Source organism: Pyrgilauda ruficollis, unplaced genomic scaffold (assembly GCF_017590135.1).
Source record: "Pyrgilauda ruficollis isolate IOZ18807 unplaced genomic scaffold, ASM1759013v1 scaffold10, whole genome shotgun sequence".
NCBI lineage: Eukaryota > Metazoa > Chordata > Aves > Passeriformes > Passeridae > Pyrgilauda > Pyrgilauda ruficollis.
The window spans coordinates 2970291-2990549 of NW_024508101.1; the positions used below are offsets into that span (position 1 = coordinate 2970291).

Genomic DNA, 20259 nt, shown 5'->3' on the forward strand with positions numbered 1-20259 from the left:
GTGCAGCAGAGCTGTGCTGTCAGGCTCTCAGTGACATCTGGGCTGCCTGGGAGCACCCAGGGGTGTTTCACTGCCAGCTCAGGAGCAGTTTGGGATGGAAAATCATGTTCAGGCTCCTGGCTAATTGTCCCTGGCCAGCAGGGCCACGTGCTGAGCCCCTCTCCAGGGAATCTGTGGTATTTTCGGGGTTCCCCAGACGGAGGAGGAAATGAGAATCTGACACTGTGTTCTTAGAAGGCTAATTTATTATTCTGTTCTATTCAGAACGCTATACTAAACTATACTAAAGAATAGAAACTATACTAAAGAATAGAGAAAGAACACAGAAAGAAGGCTACCAAGAATGATAATGAAAACTCGTGACTCCTTCCAGAGTCCTGACACAGCCTGACCATGATTGGCCATGAAGTTAAAACAATTCAGTGAAACCAATCAAACAATCACCTGTTGGTAAACAATCTCCAACCACATTCCAAAGCAGCAAAACACAGGAGAAGGAAATGAGATAAGAATTGTTTTCCTTTTTCTCTGAGGCTTCTCAGCTTCCCAGGAGAGAAATCCTGGCAAAGGGATTTTTCAGAAAATGTGATGGTGACAGGAATCTTTGGGGTGGCACTGACCAGGAGGGGGTTGGTGTTAATGAAGAAATCAGCTGCCAGTCTGCAACATCTGTTTCCCAGGGTTGAGCTGGGAAATGTTGGTGTTTTAATTACAGTGGTCAGCATTGCTTGTGATGCTGCTTGGGATGATTTAGAGTTATTATTATCCAGGAATTATTTCGTGGCTTTAGGCACCTCCATTGGCTGTGTGACATCCCTGTGGCAGCTGAGCAGAGGTGACAGATCATTGTGTGCAGTCACCTCTTGGCCACTCCTGTGGCTGTGCTCTAGGTTCTGGGACAGCAGAAAAAAAATACAACTCAGTGTTTTTGAAGAATTACATCTGTTTTTGCATCAAACTAAAGCTCATTCCAAAATCAAAATAACAAGTGGACTCTTACCCTGTTTCATTTAAAAATGAAAATCAGGTTTTAGCCTGAAGTAGGAGCCTTGCAGCTTCAGCTGAAACATTTCAATATTCTCATTTAATGAGTAGATTGGAATTGCAAGATACCGTGTGTGTTTGTGTCTCACTGCTCTCATTGTTCTGGGCTGTTCCATACACACAAGTTGCATGCCTGATTACCTGCACAGCAGGCTGAAAATTGATCTGGTATATTTTAGCTATAAAATAATTCACCTTTTATGCCAAAACAATTAATGTTGTACATTAGTTTCAAATCAGAGTGTTGCCATTGTACTTTGGAATAAAATTAATTTCTGGGGATGCGTTTTTCACTTTTTGTAGCTGGACTTGCATTCCCATCACGCAGTTTACATTTGGTATGAACAAAGATTCAGCCAGAAGAGTTCTTCTGCAGAGTTCAGGTGAAATCCCAGTGGCTGGGAAAACACTGCACCTATTTTAAGCAGATCTCACTGTCTCACGTCACTCCTGCAGGCCACGGGTCAAGCCCTGCTGCAGAGGTTTTGTAATTGTCATTATTTTTATATAGAGAACATGAACAAAAAGTAAATAGCCAGCTCAGGAGCAGTTTGGGATGGAAAATCATGTTCAGGCTCCTGGCTAATTGTCCCTGGCCAGCAGGGCCACGTGCTGAGCCCCTCTCCAGGGAATCTGTGGTATTTTCGGGGTTCCCCAGATGGAGGAGGAAATGAGAATCTGACACTGTGTTCTTAGAAGGCTAATTTATTATTCTGTTCTATTCAGAACGCTATACTAAACTATACTAAAGAATAGAAACTATACTAAAGAATAGAGAAAGAACACAGAAAGAAGGCTACCAAGAATGATAATGAAAACTCGTGACTCCTTCCAGAGTCCTGACACAGCCTGACCTGTTTTTCCCAGCTGCACGCACCTAGGATAGTTTTTAATTTCTAGCATTGAATATGTGCAGAAGTATACCCCAATCCCTTGAAATGATGTACAGTTTATCTCAAATAATATTCTAAACTGGTTTTTCCATTGCCAAGATGCTGCCATTTCTGAGAGAGGCACCTTGTGACATTTTAAGCTCCAGTTTACACATACGTTATGGGAGCACACAAACACCTTGTCCCACGCCTCCGGGGCAGAAGGGTTTTATTTGGAAAGCAACCTTTAACGTTTGCCAGAAGAAATGAGGGAGATGAGGTGAAATCCCAGTGGCTGGGAAAACACTGCACCTATTTTAAGCAGATCTCACTGTCTCACGTCACTCCTGCAGGCCACGGGTCAAGCCCTGCTGCAGAGGTTTTGTAATTGTCATTATTTTTATATAGAGAACATGAACAAAAAGTAAATACCAGCCCCGTTTGTTCTCTGAAGTGTGACTGCAGCTAAAGACTTTTTCATTATCAGTGATGGAACTGAATGCCAGCAGCCCGGGCTCCCCTTGGAAATGCATCTGAGCCTTGGTTTGGTTTGTTTTTCCCAGCTGCACGCACCTAGGATAGTTTTTAATTTCTAGCATTGAATATGTGCAGAAGTATACCCCAATCCCTTGAAATGATGTACAGTTTATCTCAAATAATATTCTAAACTGGTTTTTCCATTGCCAAGATGCTGCCATTTCTGAGAGAGGCACCTTGTGACATTTTAAGCTCCAGTTTACACATACGTTATGGGAGCACACAAACACCTTGTCCCACGCCTCCGGGGCAGAAGGGTTTTATTTGGAAAGCAACCTTTAACGTTTGCCAGAAGAAATGAGGGAGATGTTAACTTGGTTTATGGCACAGGGAGGGCAACACCAAGAGCAGCTGGTGGTGGGGCTGGCCCAGGGGAGGATGGGGTGCTCAAGGTGCTGAACTAAGTGCAGGAAAATTGGCCCAAGGGAGAAGGATTAAGGAGAAGCTTGAAGTAATTGATGTAAAATAAAACCAGTTATTCCCCTGGGAGCACTGACATTCCAGTATCCCAGTCCCACAGCAGTGTAATCCAAGGATTTGCCTGCAGGGAGGTGAGGACAGTTTGCCCCCCAGAGCATCCTCTGGGACCTTAATGCACTTTTACCTCATTAATTAATTTCCTGCTTTTAGGTAATTTGTCTGCACTCTCCCAGAGGTTCCTGTGCAGACAGCCAGGGCTGCAGCAGTGGTGATAAATGGACATTTTGGTGGGTGATTGTCCCACAAAAGCCAGCCTGAATGCTCAGTGTGAGCTCTCAGAGCTCCTCCCTCCTGAGGGATGCTCATCCCCAAACTGCTCCCTTTCCTGCCATTTGGTCACACTTGGAGCTGAAATTGGTCCAAATGATGAACTAATTGGTTTCTGCCTTAATTAGGGAGTCTGTTATTATCCTCTCAAAATCAGTGTTACTTTTCCATCACTTCTAACCTAAGGTAGATCATTCAAAATAGCTGTTTGCTGCAGATTTCCATGCTTTTAATTGCAGTTTCTGTCATTGCTAAATTCTGTCTGATTACTTTCTTGAAAACAGTTTTCCAGGAGCCACGTGCCATCCTGTGGGATAGGCAGACAGCCACTGGGAGACACAAAATTCCAGGATATTTCAGCTTCTCCTTGTGTCTCTGCTGCAGAATATTGTAAAATCAGAGCTGGAGAAGTGCATTAAATAATTGGGATTTGGGCATCAATAGTTGACATGAAACCTGTTTATGTTTTGGTGATTGGTTTTCTCTGTTTGTTTGGTTTTTTTGGATCTGGGGGGTTATTTTTTAACCTTGAAGTATTACTCCATGCTCCCCAAAATCAAGAATTTTCATTTCTTACCATCTTTATTTCTGGAAACACCCACCTGGCTAATTCATATCCAGTCATTCTGGAACATTTTAAATCTGGTTCAGAAGAACATTGTTCACATCACTTACTTGTGGCTGTTTTAGAAGTCTCATTTAGGTGTGAATTATGGGGCTGGCAGGTAGGTATTAAGCAGGTATAAAGACGTGATGGCCCAGAAGGAGCAAAAGCTGACATTAATTATGCAAAAAGTGAATAAAATGAACTTTGTGAATTGTCCTTCTCCTTTGGATCTGTGGTCTGTGTGCCTTTTATCCCCCCCTAAACTTCTGCTTTTCCATCTTCCTGAATTTAATTACAGATTGGGATTTCCAGCACTGCTGTTGTCACTTAAATTCTGTTCACAAGAAGTAAAATCACCCTGGTTCTGTAAATGATCTCCCAGTGAAGTGTTTCAGTCCCACTTAGAAGAAATGTGTCATTTCTTTAAATTCTATAGTTATAAAATACTTTTAAGCTTAATTTGAAGCCATATTTTCAAAAGGACGTGCATAAACTTAAGCCTTGACTTTTAACATAGTTAAAACCAATAAATGTGTGGGGTTTACCCCATTATGTTCAGTAATTTGGGTTTTTTTAAGGTTCATAAATAGCAGGAAATGACCCTGGTAAACCCCAAAGGCCATGGTGATTTAATTGTTGAATTTCATAAAGAATTCAGGTTTAAAAATGACAGGTAATTTTATAAGCATTTTTTTTAATTGAGCACTTAGGTGCACAAAAGGGCTGGAACAGTGGGAACATGCTGAGTGTGTTGGAAACTGCACAGTAAATAATAATCAAATAATGCAAAATAAAGAGAAGCCGCCAACCAAGACGCAGTAAACAAATAAAAATTGAGTAATAACTGTAATTTCCAATACCTTATCCATGTATGGTCGCCAAATAAGGAAAAAATGCATTGGAAAGCAAAGGCTTAGAACTCAGAGGAAGCCCAGGAGAGACATATTACTTCCATTTATAACAGAAAATCAACTGAAAACTTGTAATTGACAGAAAGGGAGTGAGTTTGTGTCCCTGGAGGTGCCCTAAGATCAGCAACAGGCAAATGGTGTAAACATAATAAATCACACCACAAGTTGTTTAATATGATTTTTTTTTTATTTTGGAAAATAAGAGTGCATTTTTGTAAAGGACAATAAATATAAAATGAGGTGGTGGGGCACAGGGATAGAAATCCCCCAGCCTTTTTTAAGGGAGTCAGTGAAAATAAGTGTTGGATGGGGAATTAGGTTTCCAGGAGTGTTTATTCATGGGTTGAAGGACCCAATTAAACTGGAATCCACTTTGCATGGCTGCCATAATCCCAGTGACAGATTTCAGTGGGTTCACTCTTGATTTACTTAACCCAATATCCTAGCAATGAAATGAAGCTGCTTCTTTTCCTGCTGCGTTTCCATCTTCTTTCTTTTTATTTTCTCCTTTTTTAAAGCATGAAATAATATTTTGAGCAAGGAAACACAGGTGGTTCAATAAATACCAGAAGCATTAAAGCTTGGTGTCACCCACGGCTGCCTTGTGGGTGTCTGAGTTTGGTGTGGAGGTGAAAATTGGGTTTTTTTGGTCCCTAACTTGGTGTGCAGCCCCTCCCTCAGCCCTGAGATCACTGTGCCCACCCAGCTCTTCTGCAGAAATAGTTCTTCTCTATTTTCTGCCTTTCCCATTTAGAAACACCCCGAATTCCTTGCTCCCTCAGACCATGTAGTCCCCTTCAAACTCCTCAGCTGTGCTCTCTTTTTTCTTTATTTTTGAAATAATTTAATGCTTCCCACTGCACTAATTCCCCCATTGTTTCCTGACAAATCCTTGCTGCCTTCCTTTCCATAAATGAATTGCACCTCTGACTTCTGGAGGAAGGGATTGTGGTGAAAACCATTGGTGCTCCTGGGGAGATGCTGCAGGTCCACAGGGGAGATGGTCTTGCAGGTCTTTTCCTCCTTATGGTTCTGATTTTGGCAAAAAATATTTCTGATACTCATTCATTTGCTTATTTATTTATCCTATTTATTTATTTTTTATTTGTTTTCATTTATTTCTAATATTTCTAACTATGACAGGAGTTTAACTCCTGAGCCTGTTAATGGTTGGCACAGGCCACTGCTGCAAAATTATCATAATGAAAGAGGTTTAAATATTGATAGAAGAAAATTAAATGCAGGTTAATGATCAGCCGTTTCATTTGATGCCTTTTTTTTTGCATTAGGCAGCCTATAAATATCTTAATAATTTCATTTATTGAGTGTTCTTTTCACCTGCAGAGTCTTACCTTGTGTCGAATTGTCCTGTTGGCTTTGGCAGCCTGGGGAGGGGTGGAGGGTTCAGGATGTGTCACCTTTTCATTTCATGCTGCACCCAAATTTGTGCACCCTCAAATTAAACCTGTGCAGGAAGGGCTGATCTCCATTTGGTGGGGGCAGTGCCAGTGCTGCAGACACTGCCCCACAAGAGAGGTCAATCAAGCTGTAATCATTGCTAATTAGCACTTCCAGAAGCTGTAATCTTTGTATAAGTGCCACGTGGGTGAAAAAAATTACTCCTTGCCTAGAACACCATTAAAAATTTATTTTCCTTTGATCCTGCAGGAAATGAATGAGACAAACACGTGGCCTGGCACAGGAAGGGGCTTTTGCCAAATAAAATTGGCCACACGAGGCTCAGAGGATGCTCAGGAAACAAAACAAATTCAGTGGATTTTTTTGCCAAATCTCTTGGTTTCTCTTTCGAGCTGTGGGTTTGTTTTTTTCCCTTTCAAATAATCATAATGAATAGTAGTGAGTGCTACTTTGCCGCATCACACAGAAACGCTTTTAATGGAGTTTTTATGGATTTTTGTATGAAAAAAAATAGTTTTGCTGTGTGATGAGCCCTACTGGGAATTTAGGCTGCTTCTGACATCCTTATCACGTGGATACTGCTGTCCTGTTTCTACCTGCTAATCATCTGGCTGAGGAGTTAAGTAGCTACTGAATGAATAATCTTCCCATTTTAGCAAAGTTTGCTCTCATTTTTTCTGCCTGCTCCTATTTCCGTGCATGTTAAATTTAAAAAAAAAAAAAAATAGAAAAGGAGATTTAAACAAACCTGCTAATATTCTGGATTTCTTTTGCCTTTTTTTTTCCTTATGCTGGAGGATATGGTGAAGAAAAAATGGGGGGTTTTGCTAGTGTCTGGTACTTTTTAAACTGTATGTTTCTTAGTCACTGGCTCTGTTTGTCACACAGTAAAGTACTGTAAATAATGCAGTGTATTGTATTTGCAGGGATCCCTGTAGCAGGAAGGAATGATGAATCTGACTCCATGTTCTCAGAAGGCTAATTTATTATTTTATGATACTATATTATCTTAAAGAATACTATACTAAACTATACTAAAGAATACAGATAGAAGGCTAAAAAGATAATAATGAAACTCGTGACTCTCTCCAGAGTCTGACATAGCTTGGCACTGTGATTGGCCATTGAGTCAAAACAATTCACAGCAGAATCCAATGAAACAATCACCTGTGGGTAAACAATCTCCAACCACATTCCACATGAGCAAAACACAGGAGAAGCAAATGGGATAAGAATTGTTTTCCTTTTCTCTGAGGCTTCTCAGCTTCCCAAAAGAAAAACCCTGGGTGAAGGGTTTTTCCAGATAATGTGAATGCCACAGCAGTGCTGTCAAAGACGTCTCATGTGTTGTCCTGTCGTTGTTGCCTTTGTCGTGAAGGGATGTTGTGAAGGGAATCCCTTGTGGGGATAAGATTGATTTGTTGCTCAGATGAACGTCAGGCCCAGTGGCTGTGAGGTTTTGGAGGAGCAAGAACTCGGCCGTAGCTCAGATTAGTCGCAAGTTCTTTGTTACGAGGCAGCACAGAACTTTCTAAACCAATGGACAGTTGCCACAGGGTTTATTTTGCTTTTCTAACCTATCACTTTTACTTACTTCTGCTGCACTGTGGATGCTTTTATCCAATGGGCTATTATCACATGTACACACATGTGCTTCTATTATAACTTCTAAACTCTTCATTTATTCCATTCAACCCCACATTTAGATTATAAACCCTTCACCATTTTGTCAATACCATTTCTCACTTAAGGCATATTCTCACCTACATCTGTAGAAACATAAGTTTATTATTTTCCTGCTTAATGTCTGTGTATTGTGTTTTTACATCAGTCCAAGCTTCTCTCAAGGCTGCAGATCAAATCCTTCAGTGTCTGTGGAAGTTTCTGTTTTTCCAATTCCCACAGTCAAACTTTCTTAAATGTCTGTGTACTGTGTTTTTACATCAGTCCAAGCTTCTCTCAGGGCTGCAGATCAAATCCTTCAGTGTCTGTGGAAGTTTCTGTTTTTCCAATTCCCACAGTCAAACTTTCTTATAAGATAAACTTTGTTGCATCCTATCTCTGTCTCTGATCTCACTGTGCTTCCCTTTATAAGCAGATTGTCAGAGAAATAATCTTGAATTGCAAGAGAGAGAAAGAAAACCCTTGGAAAATCACCTTCAAAATTTGACCTTCTCAATTGTCTGGCACAGGTGTGATGGGGGAATACGAGCCCAAAATAGAAGTTCAGTTCCCTGAGACGCTGGCAGCAGCCAAAGGCTCCACTGTGAAGCTGGAGTGCTTTGCACTGGGAAAGTAAGTGTTCCTCTTCCCTGGAAGCTGAAGCACCTTTGGGTTCTACCTGCACAAGGGTCTGTGGGGTTCTGGTGTTTCCCTGATTTTGGTCATCACAGCTCCTGCCTTGAAATGAGAGGGCAAAGACTCTTGGAGTGTATTTTGATTTTGTTTAGAATTAAGATGTGTATGTTGGCAGCACAGGAATTTACATTTCATTTCAAATTAACTCCAGGGTGGTTTTGCATATGACCTTTGAGCTAAGTCTCTTTTCTTTGTTCAAGGAAATGATGCTGAAGTCTGTGAGAATGTTGTTTGAATTTTCCTCTTAAATGTACTTGATGCTTTCATAATATTGTTCTTTCTTTATAGCTAAAATAAAGATTGAAATGCAGTTCTCCTCTGAATGATGCTTCACTCACAGCTGATACCTTTTCTCTTTCGCAGATGATCTGAGGATGCATTTGTGTTTCTGTAAATGTGGGGTTTGTTTGCAGGCAGTTTGTCAGGTGCCCATATCAGATTGATAACTTGATCACACACTGTTGCTTTGGCTCCCTGCAGAGGGGAGGGAAAGTTTGCAAATCAGAGAATTAAAGGCTGCTGGAGGATGGCAGTTCCAAAAGACTTGCCTGGATTCTTCCTCCATGGAAGAAGCCACTGGTAAATCTCACCCATCCTCTGGGGAGGCCAGTGCTGATTTACGAGAAATGTTGCAATTATTGGGCGTTCACAGAGTTACTCCTGACAAATTTGGGACCACAAATGCAGCGTAGGAATCAGCAGGGAATGCAAATCAGGTGCCTGAGTGTCTGACCATCTGTCATGTACAGTGTGGTTACTGCTTTTAACACAGCCTGGAAGTCACTGCTGAATTTAGTTTGCTTTAAGTATCTCATTATGACAATCAAGGGCTTTAAGCAAAACTGTTTAAAATCTCATTACTCTCTCTTTAGCCCTGTGCCTCAGATTAACTGGAGAAGAACTGACGGGCTGCCATTTCCAAGTAAAATAAAGCTGAGGAAATCCAATGGCATGATTGAAATCCCTAATTTCCAGCAGGAGGATGCAGGGCTCTATGAATGCATTACTGAAAACTCCAGGGGCAAGAACATTGCAAGAGGACGTCTCACTTACTATGGTAGGAGACCTCTGTTCTGTCTCTCCCACTTTTCTTTACTCATGAAACTCAAACTGCTCTGGGGTACTCTGGGATTTCCACTTTTTGCAGTTCCATTTGGGCATTTGGGCTTAAAAATCCGTGGTATTTAAGTCCTTCCAGAAAACGAGAACTTCTGCAGCAATTTCTTGGTAAGGTCTCTAAGAAATGGCTTAAAAGCTCACAAGGATTGCTGAGAGTAAAGCAGAGTGTGCTTGTGCTTGGATTTTTCGCTGGTGGAAAGACTTTTTTTTTTTTTTTTTTTTTTTTTTAGAACATTTCTTCTTGGTCCATTGGTGAAACCTTCAATTTTCAGTCAATTGGATTTATTTGGGGGATCATTTAGACCTCCCATTTATGGGAAGTACAAATTTTGTCTTGCTTTGTGAAAAGATTACTGATGGATATTCTCAATCCTGTGCTTTCAAAACAGCCAATTTTATTTTAAAATGAGTAAATAAATGGGAGGATATAATCCAGTATAGGAAATGAAATAATATGAAATTTTATAGCTGGGAAAAAAGCAGTCTCTTGTGCATTTGAGGCTATAGAGTGAAATGAGTATCAGCAAAGCACACTGGTGGTGGTGTTAAAGCGAGAGTGATTTGCAACAAAGTGGTAATTGACAATTTTTGTTAAAGCCAGATCTCAGCAAATATAATTTTCTTTACTTCAATGGCAATTTAAACAGTGATTCTGACTCTGCCTTGGAATGTTTCCCTCATGGAGGAATATTTGAGCAAGGAGATGGGTTTTGAGTTGGGTAAAGGCACGGAGCACAGCTCCTCTGCAGCTGGGAGCAAGTTCTTTACTGCCTCTCCATGGGGAGCTGCTGCCTGGTAAAACACACAGATTTTGGTCCTTGAAGATTTTAGTTTAAGGCACAATAGATTTTATAAGGAGGAAGGAAAATTCTTCTCCTTGCCAACTTCCAAATTAATCTTTACACTGAGTGAAGGCCCCTTTGTTGGAAGTTTTCAGAGTCAGGTTGGACAGGGGACTTGAAGCAACACAAATTTCCCAGGCACTGATTGTAATTATGACTTTTTGAGAAATCCTATGATTGACATAGGGCAATAAATCCAAGCTGCTTCACCTGCCAGTGTCCTCTGCTATGACAAACTTGGCACTGTGAGTTTTATTTTTAAATAAAATTTACAAGTTTTTATTAAGTGACCTTAATAAAAGGTCACTTTTGTGTGAAAGTTCCAGAGTTGGGTTTTGTACATCATTTTGGCTCAACATTCCTGTGGCAGTGTCAAATGGGGGCAGTTGTGAGACACGTCGCAGTAAATTAGAAATTAGAGTAGTTAAAAAATAGATAGAGAAATTAGATATAAAATAGAGTGGATTTGTTCATCAGTCCCTGTAATTCCAGGTTCATCAGTCCCTGTAATTCCAGGTTCATCAGTCCCTGTAATTCCAGCAGTGGCCATTCCTAGGGTTCCTGCCCTGCTGCCCAAATTCTTCTTTGCTCATTAAAATGCCCCAGAGCTGAAATAAAGGATGCTGCTAATGAACAAAAGCAGCCCAGCTGCAGGAATCATTGTGAATGTTTTCAGTGCAAATCTAGACAGGGATTTGAACCCTCAGATGGAGTTCCTACTCCAGTAGGAATGGCTGCCCATGTCAGGAGTCACCCCTGGTATGGATGTTTATCTTGAGAAGAGTAATGAGAGCTGTAATGGCAGTAATGGCACTCCAACTGTTTCATTTCATTTGTTCTGCTTCGTGGAACCCATTCTGCAGAATTAAATAGATTTAAGTAATCTTTCTTATTTTGGTGCTTGCTTTGTTGTTGCAGTTAGAATTCCAACAAGCCTGGATTTGGGATAAGAGCATTTATAACTTCTTTTGATAATTTGAAGTTTTATAACTGAAGATAATATCTTCTGATAGATTGCCACCTTGTCTGGTGCCAAAGCCCAGAAATCTGTCTGGTGAAGAAATCTAACCACATCCCACTCAGCCTTCCAATAAAATATCAATATTTAAGGAAGTTGTTCTAAAAGCAGATGAGGATTTGGGGGAAACTAATGTAATAAACTGGAGACATAGAATAAAAAATCACCCATCTGCCAGAAAGTACCAATGCTGTCAAAAATCCACAAATCTGCTGTTTTTAGGGAATGGTGGCTGCTGTTAGAACACTTTACTGGTAGAAGTTTAAGGCATGTCTGCTTATCAAACATAGAAAAACATAAACATCACAAAAGTACAAATGTCTTTTTATTTCAATAGTGACAACATCCATTTTCTTCTGGACAGAACAAAGCACATTTCTGCCTGACCCCAAAAAAAAAAAAAAAACAGTATGAGAAGGATTGGGGTTAATGTTTTGCAAGTTGTCATGGTGAAATAATATGAAAAAGAAATCTATAGGCAGAAAAAATATTGATAAAAATCGTTGATGTGCCTGAAAAATAGGTTTTCCTTTCTTTGCAAACTTTAAGGATTCTTTGTAAATGTAACATAAAGCTGGTCCTAAACCAAAGCTTGAAACATTCATTGCTCTGGTACAAAGTGAAACACTTCTATTCTGATTTGTTTTATGAGCTGAAACTGCAAAGTTTAAAATCTGAAAATCAGGTTTTCCAGTTCATAAATAGTTTGGTTAAAAGCCTTCCTTTTTCATCCAGTAATGAATTATTGGATGAATTATTATGAGCCTTGAAGCCACAAAGCCCTGAACACAGGCTCAACTTTTCTCCTGTCCATAGTCAGTTTCCCAAGAATTCCTATAAATCTGTCACATCTGTGACTCCTGAAAGAAATTAAATGAGTCTGTTTCATTATAGTTATGGTGTGTTTTAAATACAGCTCTTAACCCATAGTTGGCATTGATAATTAAAATAGATATTCTAAACCATATATTCTGGGTTCATGGCAATACTCACAGACTATTAATCTTCCTTTTCTCTCCTGAAGGATTTTATCAAGAAAAGCCTGACATCAAATGTTCCGTTTTTTTGTCCTTTTTATAGTTCCAACATTTGTTAAATGCCAGTTTTCTACTCAGGAGAGTTCAGATTTTGCTAAAAATAGGAGAAGATTTTCCAACTTCGATTGAATGTAGAACCTGAAGATTTAAATAATTTGCTTTCCCTTTATTAGCGTGTTCGTTTGTCATCGCTTTTAGTTTCCCACAAAGAGATAACAGAAAAAAAAGAATCCACAGAGGTGTTTCATGGCAGAGAAAAATGAGAGGAGATGAAACAATTGCATTTTTTTGTTTTAGGAGCAATTAAACGTGAAGCACGGTAAAGACATGTAAAGCAATTAATTTAAAGTATAATTGAAGGAAGTATATTCTTAATTAGCCCATGCTGATATACCAGAAGTCCTGCTTGGCAGTACCAAGGTAAATGTTTGACAAAGAAAACATTTGTTTTTTTTCTGGAGAAAGAAATTCTGCTGCTTTTCTCCTTTTGCTTTGCAGTGCTGGTCTGTGATAACAAAGACAAAATCCCCCAGGAATCAGTAGGATCTGCCTCACTTTTTTAGTGTGTTAAGAAATACTGGTATATTTTGGGGTTTTTTTTTAATATTCTATCAGTAAAACTAAACTGAAACTACTGTTTGTGTATGTGGAAGAATATCTCTGTTTAAAGGTTCTATCTGATAGTCTTGTGCTTGGCATGTCTTCAGAACATCAACAGCAAAGTTACAAATGACTGAATAATACCAATGAGTTGCTGAGTTTGATCACTTAGAGTTTAATTGTTAATGCTGTCTAATAATATAATTTTCTTGCTGCCCAGACAAATAGTTTTTCTTCTTTTACATACTAAAGCTTTGCCCAGTGATTTGGAATTACCTGTTGCTTGAGGGCATTCTTATTTTCCAGTGGGAACCAGAAAATGGACATTTTCAGAGATGTGTCAGCTGCTTCTCCAGTCCCAGCTGGCTCAGCAGAACAAAAGTGATTTGTGCTTGAAGTCCTTGGAGTTTTGAGATGAAATGAGGATTCATCAGTGGGAGTGTCAGAGCCTGTCTTTGAGGCAGGAAAACTGCAGGTTACAGTTTGGGGGTGGGTTTTTCCCCATTTGATCACAACTTCCCCTCTTGTGCTCTGCGAGTTTCTTTCTGCTCTGATTTTCTTGCCCAGCTGCTGAGCTGCACAGAGGTGTTTCAGAGATTTCCAGCCCAGCTTTCATGGTGAAATGTCAAAGTGCAAGAGTAAAAAGGAAACGTCTTGTGTGAATCTTTGTTCTGGAGGAGCTCCCCAGGGCTTTGGCTCCCAGCAGAACACAGAACTCCCTGCAGGAGTCATGGCCCTGAAATTCTGCCTTCCCTTCACTCCCTTCCCCTGGCCTGTAGAATTAAAAACAGATTTTTGTTGGATTCTCTCACTCTGAAGGAAATAATACATAAAAATACGTGTTTTGATGCACTGTGCGTGGTTAGCCCACAAATAATTCACAAATCCCAGCACAGCCTCTGGTAAGTGTCACTTCTTCAGCCAAAAGCATCCCTGCAGTTGGTCTTCCTTCACATCAACCCCCAGGACATGACAAAGGATTTTGTGAAATCTGAAAAAAATGGTTCTTCTTTCCCTCTTGGCCTACGGAAGGCCTGGAGTGTAATGAAGCAACAGTTGTTTCCTGCAGGCTTAACTGGCTGGGAGAGCAGGGTCATCATAACCAGCAGAAAAGATGAGAGAGGCCTCTCACTGGGATGCTTTTTATGAAGTTACACACTTGTTCTCTCCTTGCCTCTGGGACCGTGAGCACTGCAAGGAATATTTTAGGCTGAAACAACTGGAGCAAAATCCAGGCTGGTGCTTTTCCAAGTGACTGGCCATGGAGCTGACGGCTAACCTGCTTTAGAAAATCACTTACCTACAAGCATTTCGTCCTGGGGGAGCTCCAGATGAATCTTTCATGAAGATTGCACAGCAAGTTCCCAAGAATTCTTGATATTATCCCAAAATACAGATTCCTGTCACAGCCTCCAACCCTGCACTGTGAACTCCTTTAAAATTAACTTCCAACCTCTCGGCTTACAGGACAATATCTTTTTTTTTTTTTTTTTTTTTAAATCTCAGCAAGGATGTGCTGCCTGCTTATTCCTTGCTTTAGGAAGAAGTGACTCCTTTTTCTCTCCTCAGGAAGATCCAGGTTTCACAATTACTCTGCAGTAGTTCCAGGAGAAAATGAGGCTTTGTTACCAAGTCTTCCTTCAGGAGCACGGTTGTGGCAGTGGTGGTGGGATCAGATCTTCTGGGCTAAAATCTGCCTGGCAGTGACTAAACCTTGAAGGGAATAAAGCTGTTTATTCAGAGTCCTTCAGGTGTCCTCAGGCACAGCTCAGCAGAAAGGGGCAGCGCTGGGCTTGGCAAGTCCTGCTCCTGTTTTGGGAGGGTGTCAGAGCACCAGAGCAGTATCAGAGCTGCTTTCTGATTTTCAGACTTGCTTTCTGCACATGAAGCACCTTTATCCTGGCCAGGACTCAGAGTATTCCCAGCTGGAATTGCCCCTGTTAAGCTGCCTTTTCAATTTTGAGCTGGTTGATGGAATTGTTCTCTTTCAAAGACAGATTGAAAATGGTGTTTTTCTTCCTGCTCAACTCCTCTGTAAGGAATTGGAAGAGAAAAAGAGCCTTCCTCCAAGAAATCACTGAAGTCTCCATCAGCACTCTCTTGTGCACGGACAAGCAGCAGGAATTCCTCACCCTGTGCCTTGGGAAGCTGTTCTGTGCATTTCTGCTTTATTGTCTTGTGTGGGAACTTGGGAAACCCTCCTGTGGAGACTGCCTGACGCATCCTGAAACAAGATTAGACAGACAAAGATTTTTTAATTGGTAGAATGGAATCCAAGATCTTTAGACTTGAAAACAGATTATATTTAACCTACTTCCAAGTGGAGATGGGCAGCAGGTGTTAAATATTCCACATGTATGGATCCATCAGTAATTCAGGCACTGCTGAATGTTGCATGAATATTTAGGTGTGCAAAGTGCTCTTTACATGGAGCCCTGAGCTTTCATTCCCTTGACACACGTGGGGCAAATTCTCCCAGTGACAATGTGGGATGAAGCAAGGGCTGGCTTGAACTCCAGTGTTGTAACATGGACTTTGGAGATTTAACCTCACCTAATACCAGTGAAATTGTACATCCATGTGACACAAAGGTCATCCTGTGTTTTGCAGCTGACCTTGATAAAGAGGGCGAAAAAAATGAATGATCCCCAAATCTGTGAAAGGTGTTTATCCTCATAGGGATGTGGAAAAAAAGTAACATTCAGAGGGTGTCAGCAGATATTGGTTGAATTCCAATATTTATTAGTAGTTAAAACTTCAGTGAATGCATTTTAGGAAGTTCTTATGTAAGGAGTTAACCCTAAATATGGATATATAAATCATAACTAGATTAATAATCATTATCATAAAAGCCTGGTGCTGTGCATGGTCGTGTTGAGGTCTTTTCACTGCATTGCAGAGCCTGGGATTGAGAGGAAATTTCCATGCTAGGAAAGAAGGAATCTTTTAAAATTAAATTAGTGCCAGCCCTGATCCAGGCCTGGCTTGGCTGGTGCTGTGGCATGGAAAGGTTCAGCTCTCAGCTGTGCCCACCTCCCTCATGCCCGTGGGCAAATCATTAATTTCCCTGGCCTGAGTTAATTGCTGCTGAACTCCATTGTAGTGGGAGGTTCAATGGGAATTAACCTGACCTTCTGTCCTTCCTAAACTCATGCAGTAAATAATGTTTTCCTACATCACCAGGGGCTTGTTTTCTCCCTGCTGTTTCCATATGAGGGTGGTAGGAGATTTTCCTGAATTATTGACTTAAGATAAGCAAAATTCTTTGCCCATAGCTGAGAGTTTGCAGCCAAGTTTCACCCTGTTCTTTCATCTGTTTTTTCTGTACACACTGTCCAGAATTTGTCTTTTCTTGGAGAAATAGCATAGGCTGAGATCATAAACTTTCTAGTAAATTAAATAAATTCAAAGAAATTTCACAAATTACCTATAAGACAGTGTTGAACTGATGTGTGAAACAGCACTGGAGGAATAAAAATAAATTACTGTTGTCTTTCATGCATTGATGTGTATATGCCAAGTGAGCTTTCTCCTTCCTGTGAAAGCTGTAATGGATGTTTTAAATATCTTTACAGTTTTAACGGTATTTTGGGTAATTTTGAAGGATGTCTGGTATTGCTGCTTCAAATTTTGGCTTAAAAAAACAGTGATTTTTATGGACTTTATTCTACTGGTTTGCATTACCCAAATTCTGTGCCAAGACTTCTGCTTTCAAAAACAATCTCATATATCCATGTTTTCATGCAGTTAAGTGCTGCCTTGCATTAGAAAGCAATTTAAATGGTATTTAGCACTAAGGCTGACATACCATTATTTTTTTTTTAAGACTTAAAGGATTCTCTTCAGCATTAATTTGCTGATTTAGCCACATCACTTATTTAATTTCAGTCTTGCCATTAATGTCTTTTCTCTTACATTTGCCTCGATTGCAAAGTGATGTTGTTTAATCATTAGTGATTTTAATATTGGTTTCACTAGCCCAGCTTTAGTGATCTGTACTCTCCGTTTTCTTCGGGTTTAGTGCTCATAATAAAAACATGTAAGAGGAATAATAAGTGATTTGTTTCATCAGGGGGCTTGGAGCAGAAGCAGTGGGAAGCTCTGTTGGTACAGACGAGTCTGTGCAGAAAATGGATGAGTTCTGTGCCCATTAACCCTCTGATTGCCATCAGGAGCAGTAACTTGTGGGGGTCTTTGTTGTGTGCTTTCCCTGCAGCAAAGCCCCACTGGATCCAGAGCATAAAGGATGTGGAAGTTGCTGTGGAGGACACTTTGTACTGGGACTGCAGAGCGAGTGGGAAGCCCAAACCATCCTACAGGTGGCTGAAGAATGGAGAGCAGCTGGCAATAGAGGTAACATTCTGTTGGGAAGAAGTGGTGCTGTGTAAAATTAACAATATCCATGCAAATAAGAGAATCCAGAGTTCCCTGGTATTAATCAATAGAAGTTTTGATACAGGGTTTGTATTTTTTGAGAGCATCTTGATGAAGCCTCAACAGCAGCAAAGACAAATTATGTTGTACAGAAATATTCCAGCTAAAAGCAGATTCAAAAACAACAGAACCACAGAAATAAAAGTGTAAGGAATAACTGGAAAAGGGAGTTTAATAATGTTTTCAATAAAGAACTATAAATAAGGGATGGAGAGCTTGAATTATTTTACTGTATTTGCAGCCGACGTTTCATTAAAAGTAGTAAGAAAATATTTTCCAACTTCTTGACAAAACTCCTGAAGATCCAAGAGTTTACCACTACTTGTTGCAAAGAATGGAATACAAACAGCAGCATAACACAGATATTTGCTTTAATGCAGTTGTCATAGGAAATTAAATGAAATTAATGCATTTGGTAACAAGGAAGAGAGGTTGACGTTAGAAGGGGAGAGGTCAGAAATGCAGAACAGGATCTGATACCCCTTATTTATGGATTTCAAGTCTCACTGCTCTGTTGGAAAGCAGCCCTGTTCAGGTTATCAGGAATTTGAACTCCAGGCACTTCTGCCCTTGGCCAGTGCCTTGTGCTCAGCACAAGTGAATTCACTGGATGGTTCTGAGAAATGAGCAGAACACTGGAAAGCGTTTCTTAGATCCATGCTGGCTAAAAGGAGTGGTGGTGTTTTGTGGACGGGTTAAATGAGGGAGCACAAAATCTCCTCTGGGTGATTTAAGAGCATTGTTGCTGTGTCATCCAGAGTCACTGAGGCAATGGGCTTTTTTTACCTCAGGAGGTACAAAAATACCTTGGAATCATTCAGTCTCCTGTTTCTCCAGTTTGGAGCGTTGCTGTCCAGCCTTTTGGCTGTGACTTCCCCTGGAAAGAGTGAGGGAGCTCTGTGGGAGCCAGCACTGGCAGGCTCCAGAGGAGTTCTGTGTGCAGTGGTCCGGTGTCCTCTGCTCCTTGATGCAGTAATCCCTCCTGCTGGGTCTCCTTCACAAATATGTTCCACTCAGCTCTCTCCTTCTCCATGGACAAATCTTCCTTTAGAGCAGCAGCTTGGGATGCTACAGAGGAGATCAAGACGTGGACACTCAGCCTTCTCCCCTTTGGGGTTGTTGTCTGTGTGTCTGGATGAGCCCCTTGCGCTCAGGAGCTGTCAGGGAAGGAGCTGAGCTGTCCTGGGGTCTCCCTGTGCCTGGGTCAGATCCAAAAGCAGCCCTTAGAAAACACTCCTGGGCAGGCAGTTTGGGGTTTTGTGCATTCCTGTGTCTGATTTCCCCCAGAGGCTGTCCCCCAAAGCTGCTGCTCCTTTGGTTTTGTCTTTCTCACCGGTTCCTTTTGTCACCAGTTCTGCCTCTCAGACCAGACACTTCGTGCTGTAATTGAGCTTTCCAAAATAAGCAAGGTGAGGAGTCCCAGATACTTGAGTAGCTGTGCTGGCTCCAAGCCCTTCAGTTTGTGTCTTTGCTTTAATGGCTGCTGGAATTCTCTCTGCAGTGTTACAGAGAGCTCATTAGCAAGTGGCACATGTGAAATCTCTTAAACTGTGTGAAATGCCAGGGCCATCTGCACAGTTTGGATACTCTGGTCTGTCTGAGGGGGCTGGTAGGATTCTGTCAGAAATAAAAGGGCGTTTGAGATTGCCAGTCCTCAGTGCAAGTGGGAAAACTTGAAGAATTACTTCATACACTGCATCAATCTCCATATCTGATCACCATTGCTCTACCATGCTGCAGTCCTGTCACTTCTTTTAGAACTGTTCTCATGATTGTGCTTTTGCATTTACCCTATCCATTGTATTTATGCTGTCCTATTTCTGTTCCTTACTTATTTTAAAATTTTCACAGGAAATATATCATCAATAAAGATATTTTTCTTAATATTCAGGGAAGGATCCAAATTGAAAATGGTGCACTTACAATATCAAATCTAAATCTGACAGATTCTGGCAGATACCAGTGCATAGCTGAAAATAAACATGGTGTCATCTCTTCGAGTGCAGAGCTCAGGGTTGTAGGTAAGATGTTCCTTTTTTCACTAAAACACAAACCTCATTATCCCTCTCCACACCCCCTCAGATTGCACCTCAGATTTAACTCACTCAGCTGCTGTCACTGAAATAAAACATTTTTGTCAACCTGATGTCTTTATCTGCGGAGCTGAGGAGTTGAGTCATCTGCTGCCAGAGGATTTTCAGGCCAATCATCCATTTAAAACAGAACAGGATAAATTATTCACAGGGGAAGAGCAGGGATGGGGGGTTTGGGATTAAACCCCTGGCGTGCTGTGGAGGTGCTGCTGGCTCCATCAGCTGCTCTCACTCCTGTGGGGGGCTCAGGGACACCCTGGGCTTAAAAACCTCTGTGTGCAGCCATCAGGAGCCAGGGACAGGCAGTGACACTGAGCCACCCCCGGGCTGGAGTCGTCACAGCTGTTTGTTAGAGGGAGCACAGCTGGGGACTGACTGACCTGTGCCATTTCTGCCTCCAGCACAGTCCGCACTGAGCTGTAGCTGTGCTTTGGGGACACAGGTTGTTCCCTTCGTGGTGTGGATGAGCACACCAGGCTCCTCAAACACTGAATTCCCTTTCCAAGTTCAGTGTTGCACAGGGAGAGGCCACGAGCCTTCTCCAAACTTAACTCATGAAAACCTCACCCAGAAGGAGCTGCACTGGCATTTCCTGACATCTGACACTCCGTGGCACATGGA

At 41.1% G+C, this 20259-nt stretch overlaps 1 protein-coding gene across 1 annotated transcript in view; it reads left to right on the plus strand.

Annotated features, from left to right (window-relative positions):
- The window catches only part of LOC121350554 (contactin-3-like), a 92549-nt gene that overhangs the window by 50424 nt on the left and 21866 nt on the right, over nucleotides 1-20259 (plus strand). Inside the window, exons 6-9 of the mRNA XM_041461973.1 lie at nucleotides 8330-8432; nucleotides 9368-9552; nucleotides 17328-17464; nucleotides 19437-19566. Coding sequence (XP_041317907.1) covers nucleotides 8330-8432; nucleotides 9368-9552; nucleotides 17328-17464; nucleotides 19437-19566 — 555 coding nt within the window. The remainder of the gene's footprint in view (nucleotides 1-8329; nucleotides 8433-9367; nucleotides 9553-17327; nucleotides 17465-19436; nucleotides 19567-20259) is intronic.